Consider the following 17,130-nt stretch of genomic DNA (forward strand, 5'->3'; position numbering starts at 1 on the left):
TAAAGTAAATATTAAAAAGAATGAAAAAAGACAAAGTTAAAAACATCTATTACATACCACTTCCCTTTTTCTTAAAAATGTAAGACTTCATATTAGATATTCCCAGAACAATCTTACTTGGATTCAGGGTGGATAAAAAAAAAAAAAAAAAAAAATCAATGATTTTTCTTCAAAACAAAAAAATCCATTTTTTTTAATTTAAATCAGGTTTTTTCCTCAAAAAACATTTTATCCAAAAAATCCATCTAAAGATAGTTTTAATTAAGAGACATTATAGCTTAAACATATCTCATCATGGAATAGGGATTATAAATTCTAATTCTATAGTATGAGACAATATATTCATGCAATGTCTAAGAAAAATTTTGTAAATGAGTTCCAATAGTTCACGGATTAGGGACCCAATTTTATGAGGTTCCAGGGGCTTTTTTTAATAGATTATTTAGGTTAATCTTTCTATCTACTCAATGGGGCTCAGTCTAGAAGTTACCAGAGACGGTTAGTTTTGCAGTTCTCAAATTGTGAATTTAGGTCTCCAGAGATAACATTCTGTTAACAGGAAAAATGTTTTAACACAGAGGTGAGAAATAACAGACTTCAACCCGAATTCCCCTCAGCAAATTTGTGTACACAGAGTCAATCCCTTACCTCTCTGTAAAAGTGCAAAGTTTCAAAAAGTTCAATGAATAGATGATTTTGGGGGTGGAACAGATCTGGACAAGGAGAAAAAGTCTGGCTATAAATGTGAGAAGAGAGGGATAGGTAGTAGAAACAAAAGTGAAACTCTTTGAGCAGCATATTCCACAAGTCTTGAGGTCTTTGAGTGTAGCCTTCATTGATTTGAGATCTGCCATACCATTCTTTCACTAGAAGGGAAACCTATAATGGCAGCAGGCCATAAAAGAGACCCAGTTTGGGAATATTTGAATGAAGTTCCTCTACCTGTAGTTAAGACAAGCATGCGTGCAAAATGCAAACAGTGCAACAAAGAAATGCAAGGCCTAGTTGACCAAATGAAACAACAACAACAGCATCATGAGAAGTGTTCCTTCTCAGGAGAAGCTGCATTGAAGATGATGAAAGGAACATGTAGGATCTTCAGGTTGGTACACCTTTTTATTTCAAACTCCTTTCTTAAGGACTGCCTGTCTTCCTTCTGGATTATTCTTGAATTCTCATGTTTGAACAAAAAATATAGTTGTTACTCTATTTTAGATGCAGTTGTGATAAAAAATAAATAGCTAAAGTAGGCAGATCTTCCTTTTACAATTTCACCTTTACAGTAGTACTGAGTGTCAGTGAATGCAATGAATAATACTAAATGAGCAGTATGGTAATAATAATTAAATAACTGCATTGACTTATTTTGTTTAGGAGAATCCATCCTCAACATACAGGATTCTGAAGACTCTCCACCTTCAAGATCACGATCATTTTCTATAGGTTCAGCGTTATCTGTCAATGATAGTGTTTCAGTACATCATGTATGTCACATAACCACAGTATTTCATCTGTAGCAAAAAGAAGTTCCATCATCCAGAAACAACCATAGATAAGTTTCTGATAAGAACCAGCAGATTACAAAAAGAGGTAATGGATGAAAAATTGCCCGATTCTTTTATGCAACAAACTCTCCTGTCTGTATGATTGAGAACCCACACTTCATTAACATGGCTCAGTCATTAAGACCAGGATACAGTCCACCCAACAGAGCAGCAAATTGCTGGATAAAGTGTTTGAAAGAGAAATTGAGTAGTGTGCAAATGGTCTAACGGGTGAAATTGTTAACGTGAGTCTTGATGGGTGGAGCAATGTCCACAATGATCCTGTTGTATGTGCTTGTGTGACAACAAAAGAAGGGAATGTTTTCCTTACAGAAACAATTGATACATCAGGAAATGCACACACAGCAGAATACTTACAAGAAGTAGCAGTAAAAGCTATAAAACACTCTAGAAAAAAAAATCAAATGTCTAGTATGCAACTTGATCACAGACCATGCTGCAAATGTATCCAAGATGAGAAGAAATTTAGAAGAGAGTCCCAACTAATAACATATTGTTGCATTGCTCATTTGATGCACCTCCTAGCCAAAGACTTCAGTGTTCCAGAAATAAAGGCTAATGTTGTTGAAATTGCAAAATACTTCAGCAATAACCACTTTGCAGCAGCTGCTCTGAAAAAAGTGGAAGGAACCCAGCTAACTCTCCCACAAGACGTGAGATGGAACTCCATAATGGACTGTTTTGAGCACTATATCAAGAACTGGCCTAATCTGATGGCAGATTGTGAACAAAATCATGAAAAAAAACAGATGGCACTGTCACAGCCAAAGTTCTCAACATTGGGCTTAAGAGAAATGTTGAACACATGCCGAGTACCTTGAAGCCTATTTCTGTAATCTTGAACATAATGCAGGGAAATAGCTGTTTTATTGCTGATGCTCTTGAGATATGGAAGGGACTGAGTGAGATCTTTAAAAAGGGAAATATGCAATGACAGAATTAAAATTACAAACATGAAAAGAACAAATGGGATAAGCACTGTCGCCAGCTCATTTTCTTGCAAATATTCTCAATACTCGGTACCAGCGTCAAACCTTAACTGCTGAAGAACAAGAGATAGCTATGACGTGGGCATCCAGCAATCATTCCTCCACAATGCCAACTATAATAAACTTCAGAGCTAAGGGTGAACCATTCAAGAAATATGTTTGCTCATGATGTTTTAAAGAAAGTCACACCAGTGAACTGATGGAAGTCACTTAAGCACTTGGATTCAGAGATTGTTGAAGTGATAATCTCACTTTTAGCAGCAGTAGCTTCTTCTGCCGGTGTAGAAAGAATATTTTCTTCCTTTGGACTAATTTATTCCAAACTGAGAGATTGTTTGGGACCTGAAAAAGCAGGAAAGCTTGTTTTTCTTTTCCAGATTATGAACAAACAGGAAAACGAAGATGAAGATGACTGAGTTAGCTGCAGAAGCCAATATTTTAAGTTTCTCATGTTGACCTGACATAGTCAGTCAATTTAATTTTTTTTTAAATATTTCATTTAACTAATTTAGTTAAAAACAATTTGCAACAAAAACAAAACCTGATTTTAAAAAACGTGAATGTTTAAGTCAAAAATTCATATGCGTCTTTTGTTAAGATATTATATGTTTGCTGTTTAAGAAAAAAAAAATCCAGAATACTTAACATTGTTGTTTTAGCTAGATAAAACAATTTAAATGTCTGCCTGGTGATGTTCTCCTCCCAATATAGCATGACAAGAAAATCCTCCAAATATCAATTAACCTGTTGAACTGGCGATAGTTCACCTCTCAATGACTTCATAAATATCTGCTTCAGTTACCTTTAGTAAATGAAATAACCAAACAATCATTCATTTTCTGATATAGCTGTAAAACTAATCTGAAAAGTTTTCAAAATAAATCACTTAAAATAGATATAGTGTGTACCTTCTAAAAATGAAACCTACACCTATCTCTGAGATGTAAAGAATATTTTTAAGGTTATAACAACAATCAAGAAAGCACTTTTATGTAGAAATCCATGATTATATCCAGTCTTTCTGACTAGCGATTTAAATATTTAAATCTATTTGATTTAATCAAATCCACTCTGCTTGGATTCCTCTTATCTTCGGTTCAGCTTTCATAAGACCCACAATTATGGAAGTTCCTGTTCCATAGTTGTCATGCATGGGACATCAGCTTTATAAAGCTAAATAATACAACACATAGTATTACAGTTTAACTATAAAACCTTTACACGACAGATATAGAAGAGGGTCTCTGTGTCAGTAGTTGGATGACTCTACTTTGTATCTAGATGTAAATAAACCAATAACTAAATGACAGAACAGCATTCTTGCTCCTATCATCAGGCCTCAATATTGTTTGCCGCATGGAATTTACTTACATCTAATATTTTTAAATTGTCTTCTATAAATGGAAGAGTGAAATTCTATAGGTCACAGTTAAAGTTGGTTTTGGGCAATTTTACACATTTTTTGTTAAATCTAGACTAGTTAAAAATTATATATATTACCTTTTCTGATCATTTTCATCCATTGACATTTAAGCGTTAACTGTAACATTCTTGCAAGTTTTTGTATTATTATGTTCTTAGCAACCAATGCTACATTAACAATATTTTAGTGTTACTGGTTATATTGTAACATATGGCCATGCTAGGTCTTCACAGCTGTCACTATGCTGCACAGTAATGACTAGTCACAACTTCATGGCAACAATGGAGACAGAATTCAAACATCCAAAATACAGGTCTTTTTGAACTACAAAAGAATCATTTGTTAGCACTCTGTGGCCTCTCAACACACAGTTCAACAACTTTGATTCTGCCCAGCAGATAATGATGGTAACATTAGCCACTTCACTGCAATATTAATATTAATATTTTATTCATTATTAATATTTTATTCATAACATTACCTCTTTCCTTTTTCAGGCACAGTCCCTTCACTTTGTAATCTTTACATCATTAAAAAACAGATGTGCTGCTTTGGTCAATTTCTCTCAGTGACATTCCTGGTGCTTCACAAACTATACATTGTTTTAATGGTGAGCATGAAATGAAATTAAATGAGGAGTTTGAGTCTCAGTTGGTACTTTTCTATTTTATTCCCCTGTGCGTCTAGGACACGAAACATTTCTTTGAAAAGTGGGATTTGCCAAATTATTTGTAGTCATGGATTTTTCAGTAGAATAGCACACTACATATATGTACAAAATCTTTTATTATACTGTCTGTAGAAAGTACAGATTTTTAGTATTTCAGTTCCTAGAATATGGAAACAAATGAGATCATGCAGTCTTAGTAAAAGCTGTCACTGATTCAAAATACCTGTGCCTAACTTCTGATTTGAATAACCCTCTTATTTACACATTCAAAGAAAACATGTTTCCTGCTGTATACGCTAACAACTGTCCATCTAGAAAATTCTTACCAAGCATTAATTACTTACCTAAGCCCCTGTCTTTTCAACACTTACACATATGCTTAACTTTACTAAAATAAGTAATCCCACTGAGGTCAACAGTAAATTATGAACATAAGCTTCTGCAGGATTGGGACTCTATGGAATATCCTCAAGAACACACTAGCGAGCTGGTGGTAGTAAAACAGTAACTATAGGTATCCACTACCAGCTCCCAAGTTTATTATTATTTGTATTATCACAGCACCTAGTGCCATAGTCATGGACCATGGCTCCACTGTGCTAGACAATATATAACACAGAAAAGACAGTTTCTTTAAAGAATGAGGACCAAAACCTTGTCGGTCCTAAAGATTTCTTTAACAAAAACCAACAAACAACAACAAAGTCATAGTATAAACCACATAAACTCAAAAAGAAAACCCCTCAAAGCTGCTACCAACAGTACCCCCCTGGAGATCAGTTTGGAAATGGGTTGTAGTAATAGGCCCTCTGGACATTGACGTTTATATTACAGTAAATAATAAGACAAAGGTAGGATCCCCCACAAAAATATAACTTTGGTTTGAATGGATGTTAGGTTTCAATGTTAAGGTTAAAACAAAGTTAGAAACCCAACGTGTATGAAGTATGGAAGTAAATAGTTAAAGTATCTAGACTAATTTAGCCAGTTCCTGGAGTTGTCCTCCTACCATTTCATTTCTTTGCACATGGAGCACTGAAGCAAACATGCATCCCCAATACCAAATTTGATGATTTACCACCACACAAACTTCCAATCTTTCATTACAATTACTCCAATTTCATGATTGGGACATATGGTGTTTGTATATGTAGTGTTATTTAAGTTAAGCCCCAATGTGGACACAAGAATAAATGGCCATAAACTGACCATCAACAAATTTAGGCTTGAAATTAGATGAAGGTTTCTAGCCATCAGAGAGTGAAGTTCTGGAATAGCTTTCCAACGGGAGCAGTGGGGGCAAAAAAACCCTAACTGGCTTCAAGACTGAGCTTGATAAGTTTATAGGATTGCCTACAATGGTATGTAGCCAATCTGCAACTGCTAGCAGCAAATATCTCCAATGGCTAGTGATGGGATACTGGATGGGGTAGGCTCTGAATTACTACAGAGAATTCTTTCCCAAGTGTCTGGCTAGTTGGTCTTGCTCACATGCTCAGGGCTACCTGAACATCTTATTTGGGGTTGGAAACGAGTTTTCCCCCAGGTCAGATTGGCAGAGACCCTCATAGACTCATAGACTTAAGGCAGAAGGGACCATTATGGTCATCTACTCTGACCTCCTGCACAATTCAGGCCACAGAATCTCACCCAACCACTCCTGTAATAAACCCCTAACCTATGTCTGAGTTACTGAAGTCCTCAAATTGTGGTCTGAAGACCTCAAGGTACAGAGAATCCTCCAGCAAGTGGCCCGTGCCCCATGCCGTGCAGGTATCCTCTGCAGCATTAGGTACAGGCCTCCTGCAGGTTTAAACTAGTGTAAATGGTGGATTTACTGTAACTTCAAATCTTTAAATCACGATTTGAGGACATAAGAAAGTTAGCCAGAGGTTAGGGGTGGGTGGATGAGGTTCTGTGGCCTGAAATGTGCAGTCAGACTAGCTTACACTAGATGTACGAGGAGACATGCTAACTTTTTGTCTAATGACACTTGAAATAAATTACCAGCACGCAGAACGATTAGGTCTCACATTGTGAAGGGTCATGTACCTCCTGTAATGCACTGAGCGCTCTCAGTACCTCCCAATATTTGGGACTTTAAACAGAGTTGGGAAATGAGTCCCTTCAGTATGTTGCTTGTCATATGAAGAATCTGTAAAATTGTTTTATGTCTATTATGCATCACTAGGCCACAAAGCAGCATAATTACAATACAAGATTTTAGTTTCTGTCGTCCTTATTAAAAAAAAATAAAAATGGATAAGGTCACTGCTAGGGGAAAAAGAGTAAATACTGTGTTTGAAAGCTTGGTTGGTTTCTTGCAAGTTTAACTCAGAATTTCTACTGTTTGGATTTTTGGTGTGGCAGTGAGTGTGGGTTATTAAACTAAACCAATGTTTTTCAACAGTAATATACACAAGCCAGTGAACTGTGCCTGTAACATTAATGGGGATTGTGTGGGAATCTCCTTAGTTTTTTAAACAGCACTAACATGAGACTAAAAAGCTAAGGGGGCTTTTGAAAGAGGGGGGCATGTGGCGTGCTGGGAAAATTACTTGGCTAATACACAGTTCAAGGTACCTTAGGAGGGAAACCAATCTCCTACAGACCTCAGGCCCTGTACAGACGAGTATGACTTTGCTTGTGTAAATGAATCAAGGCGAGCTGGCTTAGTTGGTTGATCAGGCCAAAGCCAGCTTCAAGCTTAGTTTTCTTCTGACACAGAAGCCCAACAGCAGAGTCCCCTGTTCTTTGCAAACAACTCCCACCACCTCAGATCTCTCAAACTCACTACACCAGACATGTCCTCCAGGATATTTATCCATAAAGAGTAATATATATGTAAAGTATTTACAGAAAGCTTGTAACTTGTCAAAATTCATAATCATTGCAGGTAATATTTAAGGAATTATAGAGAAAGAATGCTCTTTGGACTTGAAGTAAAAGTCACCAGGGGCTAATGCATCTCAGTGATGGCCCATTTGGGTAATGAGGGAGTTGTCGTCCTGCCCTGTGTAGCCAATGACATAATGCAAGGCTCAACTGTGTGGCCTTGCACAATACTAGGACTTCCAATGGAAAACAATCAGAGGCAACTAAAAAAAAAAAAAAATCAAAACCACTTGAAGGTAAAACAGGAACTTTACAACAAGACAGGGGTTTGCCCTGTCTGAATTGGGGTGGGGTGGTGGGGGGGCTGTTTTAACACAAAGGAGTGAGAAGCATTCTGGATCCATTCACTGAGGAAACTCCTTGTGGTGTGGGGATGTTTTCATGAATGTTTGGATCCTGGTTCTGGTGAAACCACTCTGCTCTGCAACACACTGAACTTTGAGGGGAAACCTACTTTACGTGATAGGAAAGGTAACTATAAGTCTAGATCAAGGTTTGCATTTGGTGATTGTTTTGAATTGTTACTGTTGCCACTACTCCCTCATTTCTACTTCAATCTTAATTATTTCTTAAATAAGCCTACTTTTGTTTTATTGTAAGGCTCATAACTGCTGTGTGGTTTATGGGAGCGGGGGTTTAGGGTAAGATCAGTAAAGTGGGGTACACTGCACCTTTGGGTGCAGAGGATTTGGATCTTCTGTGAGTAGTTAGTGTCAGCAGCTGGATATCACAGGGGACTAGGGTGCATCAATTGTTAACCTGCAAGGTGAATACAGGGCTGGTACAGTCCTAAGGAGAGTGTTTGAATGGCTAAAAGAATGGCAGAATTAGGTTGCTGATACCGCCCTTCCCCGCCTCCCCCAAACCAAGCAAAGGCAAGACTCCCTCATGCTGGAGGCCTGGGGTTACAATGTGACTCTCAGTCCTGGTTGCCCCAAGAAAAATCATAGGCTTCCCTGCTGTGTGGGCTTTCAGAAGCTTGTGAAACCCCTCCTCCCCCTCAGCCCTAGGAGACTGAGAATCATCATCACTAAATATCTTGGAAGACTCTCTGGGAAACTTCTGAATGATCTTTCTGTTAAGCCCTAGATGGGATTAGATGGCAGCCCTTCCCCAACCATCTCTAGATCGGTCAGTCTTCTAATGAATCAAATAGGCTCAGAAGACTAAAAGAAAAGCCTACTAAGACTCATGGGATGGAGTGTGTTAGGACGAACCTCCTAAAATTCATGAATGAGGAGGCAATGAGCCACCTAAAATTCACTGAGGGTTCTGCATGTCTCAGGAAATACACAACAAAAGAGAAGAACGGCCCTCTTTATCCCACAAATGCTCTCTTCAGTCCCCATATCTGCAGGTTTTCTAAGGTCCATAGCGAGGGAACCCTACTCCTGGAGACCTCAGGATGTGTGTGGAAGCATACCTGTGAAGAAAGAGAAAAGGAAATGGAGTTCTCGTGGGCTGGGGCAGACAGCAGAGCAGGGAAACATTCCAACAGCTGAATCCAAACAACTAAAGGTTTATTTCCCAGTCTCCATTCTGAAGCTAACAACTAGCAAGAAAATGCTTCTAATGTTTAGTATCTTACCTTACAAGCAGCATATCTGATTAATTTCATTTTTGGTGGAAAGTCCCCCTTTCATTATTGACAACTCTTCCTAGTTATTGATTAGCATTTTAAGGCTTTTCTCATGAAAGCATAAGTTTGCACCAGTTGTATGACATCCTATATATGCATCAGAACAGACCACAGAGACTGAAAATAAATAGCCAAAAGAGATTGCTCTGTTTTTTTACTCCATAACAAAATACTTCTCTTGTTGAGTAGTATGCTCTCATGGATACATATATTCAACACTTTATGGAACTATTTATATATCTTTCTATCCATCATTGTCCAGATAAGAACTCTGTACATGTCATAAGAGTGACTAAATTACAGTCTTTTTAAATAAATGTAATAAATATAAGTGCATATTTACCTTCTGGTTTGGATGTAGTCATCTTGTATATGTTTACCTAGTTGATGTTGTGCTGTGGATTGTTTTGACAAAGGACTAACAGTTCTTTGATGACCCCTTTACATGTTACCATTAAGCCAGTTTCAGCAAAACTCTGTTTAACAGAACCACACTGAAGAGGAAAACTTCTAGCAAAGCTTACATGCTATTATGCAACATGCCATAAAACAGTTTCATAGATTCATAGACTTAAGGTCAAAAGGGACCATTATGGTCATCTAGTCTGACCTCCTGCACAATGCAGGCCATAGAATCTACCACCATACTAAACACCCCCACCTATGTCTGAGTTACTGAAGTCTCAAATCGTAGTTTAAGACTCAAGTGTGCAGGGAATCTCCAGCAAGTGCCCATGCCCATGCTGCAAGGAAGGCCAAAAACCTCCAGGGTCTGCAACCTTCCTGGAGGAAAATTCTTTTCCAACCCCAACATAGCAATCAGTTTCCCACTGCTAGAGTGTAAAGATCACACAGGCCAGCAACAGGCAAAGAATCTCGTGAGTAATAGATCCCACACTCTACATCCATACAAACAGAGACCATGGGCATATTTACTGCTAATAAGATCAACAGATCAATTAATTGCCAAAATTAGGCTATCCCATCATACCATCTCCTCCATAAACTTATCAAGCTTAGTCTTGAAGTCAGATATGTCTTTTGCCCCCACTACTCCCCTTGGAAGGCTGTTCCAGAACTTCACTCCTCTAATGGTTAGAAACCTAGTTGTTGTGTGAATTCAAACCATGTTGACATATTTAAACCATAATAGCTTCCTTAACAGGCTTTCAGAATGTACAGACAGTGCTTCATATGTGTGGTATGCACTGCAGTATATTATGTAATATGCCCTGAGATGCCTAGCAATGTGTATCTAAGATCACAATTTGTACTGTTCTTCTTTATTTTGTTTGGTGCAGAAAGAGTGTACGTACTTCCATTGTATACAAAGTTTGAGCAGGTTACAACTTACTGTAATGGATTTATAGATCCCACACAAAACATGAGTAGTTAGTTGTCATACAGATTTGTATTATTACTGATAACAACAAAGAAAATAGAATTATGTAAAACAAAAGGCTAGAATTGTTTAATTCCAAGGAATACACTTAAAAAGACATTGGCCAAATGTATAATATTACTGAGATAGTATAATTCACCAGGAGTAAGTAATTCATAAGTATTATATTACAATTTTGTTCTAGTTTGCTGAGTTAAGACATTTTTGCCAAATGTATAATACTTGGACCCAATGACCAAACTCCATTACATATAGGCATAATGCTGTAATATGTTTACAACATATTTTGCTAAGCACTATTAAACTGTCACTCTTCTGTATTTCCTATCCTATCACTCCCATCTCTTTTTCTAGGCCAATTAATTCAACAATACTGCAATCCAGTGGTTGACACAAAAAACAGTCAACTATTACACAAGGAATCCTATTATGGACATTAAACTGAGGTACCAGCAAATGAATAAGGTAGTGGGATGAAACATTATTTAAAGGAAAGGACTTTGATTTCCATACAAATACCTTGCTGATCAACACAGACGGGGAGGGGGAGACACAGAAAGTTGGTTAATATGGATATTTAATTGAAACATGGATTTAATTCATCTTTTCAGTGCAAGCAGAAAAACTCTCCAAATATAGCTCAAGCAACCTCCACACTAAACAGACACCTACATAGGTGTCATTCAGGCAGGGACTCAAGTAGCAAACCAGTAAAATCCTTGTGGAGGGTGCAGGGGGGAAGCAACCTCACCAAAATATAATACAAAATATATAATTACCATCTCCCATTTTCCAAGGCCTGCTAATTATACGGTGCCTTTGCCAGCCCACTACTCGGGGGTGCTGGAGGAGAGCACTGCTTGCAGCTATCGTTCGTCTCTAGCAGGGCATGCACACCCGGAGGACCAGCCTGTGTGCATGTGGAAAAGGCAGAGGGGAGGCTAGGACCTGGGGAGAGGGAGGAGGCGGAGCGAGGCGAGGGCCACCGGGGAAAACTCGCGGGAGCTCCAGCCGCAAGCATCGGCGAGGATGCTCGGAGGAAGGGGGCGCAGAGGCGCCAGGTTTACCAGTCCCACACCGCCGCTAGGGCCGTCCTCTTCCGTGCACGGCAGCCCCGCCGCCTCCGGGGAGCCTGACGCCAGGGTGCCCCGGGCAGGGGCTAAGCTCCCGTCGCCGTTACCCTGGGGCTGAGCTTTGTGGCCGGCACAGCAGGAGCCGCCAGTAGCACCGGGCAAAGAGTGCCCAGGAGCCTCCTCCCCCAGGCCCGGTCCGCGGGCGGATACTCACGGAGATCACTGCGCTGCAGCAGCTGGACTCCGGGCCCCGCGCCTTTCGCCCGGCGCCAGCAACAAGCCCGGCCCCTGCGTCGCCGGGGAGGGGGTGGAGCTCCCGCTCGGTGGGCGCCAGGGGGCGGCCTGGAGCCCCTTACTGCTGCCTCGGGCGTGGGGAGAGCTGGGGCAGGGCAGCTCCGCCCTTGGCAACGCGCTTGATCAACGTGCCGCAAGGCCGGGCCCCAGCGCCCTGGGGGAGTTGCTCACGGGCGGGACTGGCGCTATGTAAATACCGCAGGGCCTTACTGCGGGGCCAGAGCGGGCAGCGACCCCCATCACCGCAGAGCGCTGGGAGCGACTTAGCACGAAGGGGATCCGAGTCTTTTATTAGAGTAATTTTGGCCTTTGTCTCTGTAGCCAAGTAACTACTGCGGGGCTGAGAGCAAGGACTGGATTGACTTTCTGTGGCGCTTGGCGCAGAGATCGGTCCCTGGAGCGAGGGGCCAAGCAGGGGGGCCCGCAACACCAGCTGCGTCACGTGCGAGGGCACGATTTATAAGCCGGCAGTTGCCAGATGCACAATGGCCCATTCCACCCTGCTGCCAACACGTCCCTTTCCCTGGGGGTTGGGTTGCCAACTTTCTAAGTGCACAAAATGGAACATCTTATTCCCACCGTTTTCTTGAGGCCGTGCCCTCACTCACTTTCACTGGGCTGGGGCAGGGTGTTGGGGTGTAGGAAGGGGGTGTGGGCTTTGGGGTGGGGCTGGGTATGAAGCGTTTGGGTTGCAAGGGAGGGCTTCAGGCTGGAGGGGGGCAAGGATTTGGAGTGCAGTCAGGGCTGCGGGTTGAGGGGGTGAAGGCTCTGGGGTGGAGCTGACGATGACAGGTTCAGGATGTGGGAGGGGCTCTGGGCTAGGGAAGGCAGTTGGGGTGCAGGGGGATAAGGGCTCTGGGCTGGGGGTGTGGGCTCTGGGCTGGGGCCAGAGTGTCGTGTGGGGGCTTTGGGCTGGGGCAGGGTGTTGGCGTGCAGGGTGGGTGAGGGCTCTGAGTGGGACTGCAGACTCGGGGGTGGAGCCGGGGATAGGGGGTTTGGGATACAGGAGGGGGGCTCCAGATTAGGGGGGGGGGGCACGGCACGGGCACAGGCTTACCTTGGACGGCTCCAAGTCAGCAGCGCAGCTGCCTGTCCTGGCTCCACGCTGTACCTTGGAAGTGGCCAGCAGATCCAGCACCTAAGCAGGGGGGCCAGAAGGCACTCCACACTGCTTTTGCCGGCAGGTGCCACCCCCCCAGCTCCCATTTCTCTCATTTGCTGGGACTGGCACCAGGACAGGTAGGGACTAGGCTGCCTTAGCCCCGCAGCACCGCCATCCGGACTTTTATCAACCTGCTCTGTGGTGCTGACAGGCGCTGACAGGGTCTCTTTTTGACCGTGTGTTCCCTGTCTTCATTGAGTCTTCCTGTTAGTGCATTGTACCATAAACTCACAGGTGATCTCACCCTTCTTCACAGTATTTTAGAACTAGAGAAGGGCAGGACTGCACTCGAGGCAGGACTAAGTATTATCTAGACCAGAGGTGGGCAAACTGTGGCCTGCAGGCCACATCTGGCCCGCAGAATCCTCCTGCCGGGCCAGTAGCGTAGCGGAGAGTGGGAGCAGGAGGAGCCACTGCTCCCCCAATGAGCACAAGTCGTGCCTTTTTAATTTTTACTCTGAACGGCGGGGTGGGCCTAAAAAAAGGCGCCACACACTGTGGCGTTTGTACTCACTGGGCTGCGCTCCAGAACTTCGGTAGCACTTCAGCGGCAGATCCTTTAGTGCCGCCTAAGACCTGAAGCATGTGAAGAACCCGCCGCCGAAGTGCCCACTGAAGACCCATAGTGCCGCCTGGTGAGTACAAGTGCCACAGCGGGTGGCACTTTTTTTATGTCTGCCCCCCTGTTCTCTCCATCCGGCTACGCCACTGTGCCCACCCCCTGAGCTCCTGGCCCAGGAGGCTAGCCCTTGATCCCTCCCGTGCTGTTCCCCATTCCCCGCAGCCTCAGCTCACTGTGCTGCTAGCGCAATGCTCTGGGTGGCGGGGCTGCAAGCTCTTGCCAGGTAGCACAGCTGCAGAGTCGCGTCCTGACCTGATGCTCTGTGTTGTGCGGGGGCGTGGCTGGCTCCAGGTGGATGGCACGGCTGCCTGTCCTGGTGCTCTGCGCAGCGCGGCCGTATCACTGCCAACCACCAGTGCTCCAGGCAGGTAGCAGGGGCCTGGCACAGCCTCCCCTAAGCAACCCTCCATACAATTTCGTAAACCTGCTGTGGCCAAAAAGTTTGCCCTCTTCTGATCTAGACCATTCCTGACAGATGTTTAGCCACAGGCACCAGCTTCCTCCGGGCGCGGGGGGTGCTCAGCACCCCCCACTCTTCCCCAGGCTCTCCCCATTCCTTTTCCCCAAGACCCCACCCATGGCCCACCTCTTCCTACCCCACTCTGCCCAGGCCCCACCCCCATCCCCCTTCTCCCAAGCCCCTAACCCCACCTCTGCTGCACCCCATCCCACCTCTTCCTGCCCAGTTCCGCCCTATCCCCCTAGTGTGTCCTGTCCCTGCTCCAACCCCACAAGCACCTCCTGAAGGCTATGGAACAGCTGACTGCAGTGAGTAGGAGGTGCTGGGAGAAAGGGGGAAGAGTTGATCAGCAAGACAGCCAGCGGACAGGAGGTGCTGGTGGGGGAGAGAGGGAGCTGGCTGCCAGTGTGTGCTAAGCACTCACTGATTTTTTTACGTGGCTGCTCTAGGTCTGGAGCACCCACAGAGTCGGCTCCTATGTGTTTATCTAACCTGCTCTTAAAAACCTACTACAGAGATTCCATAACCTCCCTAGGCAATTTATTCCAGTGCGTAACTATCTTGATGGTTAGTAAGTTTTTCCTAACGTCCAACCTAAACCACCCTTGCTGTGATTTAAGCCCATTGCTTCTTGTCGTATCCTCAGAAGTTAACAAGAACAATTTTTCTCCCTCCTTCTTGTAACAACCTTATATGTACTTGAAAACTGTTATGTCCCCCCACCTTCTCTTCTCCAGACTAAACAACCCTGTTTTTTTTCAAATCATCCCTCATAGGTCATGTTTTCTTGATCTTTAATCATTTTTGTTGCTCTTCTCTGGACTTTCTCCAGTTTGTCCACATCTTTCCTGAAATGTAGCACCCAGAACTGGATACAATACTCTAGTTGAGGCCTTATCAGTGGGGAGCAGAGCGGAAGAATTACTTCTCATATCTTGCTTACAACACTCTTTCTAATGCATCCCAGAACCATGTTCACTATTCTTTTTTTTTTTTTTTACAAGTGCTACACTATTGACTCATACTTAGCTTGTGATCCATTGTAACCTCCAGATCCCTTTCTGCAGTACTCTTTCCTAGGCTACCATTTCTTATTTTGCATGTGTGCAATTGATTGTTCTTTCCTAAATGGAATACTTCGCATTTGTTCTTAGTGAATTTCATCCTGTTTACTTCAGACCATTTCTCCAGTTTGTCCAGATCATTTTGAATTTTAATCCTATCCTCCAAAGCACTTGCAACCTCTCCCAGCTTGGTATTGTCTGCAAACTTTGAGTCTACTTTCTATGCCATTATCTAAATATTGATGAAGATATTAAATAGAACTGGACCCAAAAATAATCCCTGTGGGATCTCACTCAATATGCCCTTTCAGTTTGACTGTGAACCACTGATACCTACTCTCTGGGAACCGTTTTCCAACCAGTTATGCATCCACCTTATAGTAGCTCCATCTAGGCTGTATTTCTCTAGGGCTATGTCTACACTAGCAAGTGAAAGACAAAACTTTTGTCTTTCAGAGGTGTTAAAAAAAACACCGCCCTGAAAGACAAAAGTTTTGTCACCGACAAGTGCTGGTGTGAATAGCACTTTGTCAGCAGGAGTGATGTCCTGTGGACAATGCTGACACTGCTTGACACTGCTTGTTGAGGTTGGAAGATTTTTGTCAGCAGGGAGCTCTCTCCTAGACAAACAGAGGCTACACTGCATGCCTTTTAGCCGCATGGCTGCAGCGGCACAACCGTGTTGCTAAAAGTTGGAACCACGAGAATGGTGAAGATTTAATGACAGTGAAATTTTAAAAGGTTTAATACTTTTTTGCTGTTCAATTATATTAGGCCCAGATCTTGCAGGCAGAGTATGTCTTCACTACCAACAGCACTTTAAGGTGGCTGTGTAGTCATGGCACCAGAACTGGGAGAGAGCTCTCCCACTGCTGTAAAAAAACCACTCCCATGAGGGGAGTAGCTACCAGAACTTGGAGCTGGTGCATTGTCTACACTGCCACTTTATAGTGCTGAAACTTGTATCACTCAGGGGGGTGTTTTTTTCACACACTAGTCCCATGTGTTTACTCACAGTAGCAGAGTTAAGCATATGCATGTTTGTAAAATAAGGGCTTAGATTATAAACCCTTTAGGGCAGGGATTGCCTTTAACTCTGTGTGTAACCTTTTTTAAAAACATTATTAGTGATATATTTATGTTTTGTTTTATAACCTTATGATGATAATTAAGGGTGTGATAATAAGGAGACTATGTATTTTGTATTATAATCCTATTTATTGTACAGTGCCCAAAGTATGCTTGGTGGGTTCAGACCTGTAGGAAGTCAAGGTCCTTGCACTGCGTTTACAGACTAAGACGCCAATTCTGCAGTGAGATGGTCCAGGCTGGACTCCTGTGTCCTTGGTGGCGCTCTATGTCCTCCCTGCTGACAGATCCATTTGCAGATTGGGGCATTAAGTGCCAAATGATGGCTGTAGTTATACAAATGTAAATCTGGAGTAACCGCACTGATTTCAGTGGATTTATACGAGTGTAAATGAGATCAAAAGAGATCAAAATAGAAAACAATTATGGTTGGGGGGAGAAATATTTTTCTTTTTGGTTCGATTTCATTCATGTATTTACTTTCTTGAAAAAGATTTCCATTACAAACAGAGGGTTACATAAATGCCCCACTGAAACACACACACACACACACACACACACCCCTGCCCAGAGGATTCAGGGGGCCTGGGCCAAAGCAATTTTGGGGGCCCCTCCATTAAAAAAAAGGTTGCAATACTATAAAATATGATATTCTTGTGCAGGGCCAGGGCAAATTGCCCCCCCCCCCCCCCCGGCCCTGAACACACACAGTAAAATCCGGCCCCACCAAAGTCGGTACTTTTTAAGCACTCCCGGGGGGCGAGGTTTTCGGTCTGGGTGGGC

General features: G+C 42.9%; 1 protein-coding gene across 3 annotated transcripts in view; it reads right to left on the reverse strand.

Moving 5' to 3' along the window:
* Positions 1-11,948, reverse strand: part of CFAP97 (cilia and flagella associated protein 97) — a 52,408-nt gene extending 40,460 nt beyond the window's left edge. Inside the window, exon 1 of one of the 3 annotated variants that reach the window (XM_032800346.2) lies at positions 11,871-11,948. Coding sequence is in view for 1 of the 3 variants with exons in the window: in XM_032800345.2 (XP_032656236.1) it covers positions 11,363-11,372 (10 nt within the window). In the remaining 2 variants the exon portion in view is untranslated. The other 2 variants (XM_032800345.2, XM_032800347.2) reach the window with 2 other exon arrangements.
* Between the last annotated feature and the right edge of the window lie 5,182 nt (positions 11,949-17,130).

The sequence above is a fragment of the Chelonoidis abingdonii genome, chromosome 5 (genome assembly GCF_003597395.2).
Source record: "Chelonoidis abingdonii isolate Lonesome George chromosome 5, CheloAbing_2.0, whole genome shotgun sequence".
Classification (NCBI taxonomy): Eukaryota; Metazoa; Chordata; order Testudines; family Testudinidae; genus Chelonoidis; species Chelonoidis abingdonii.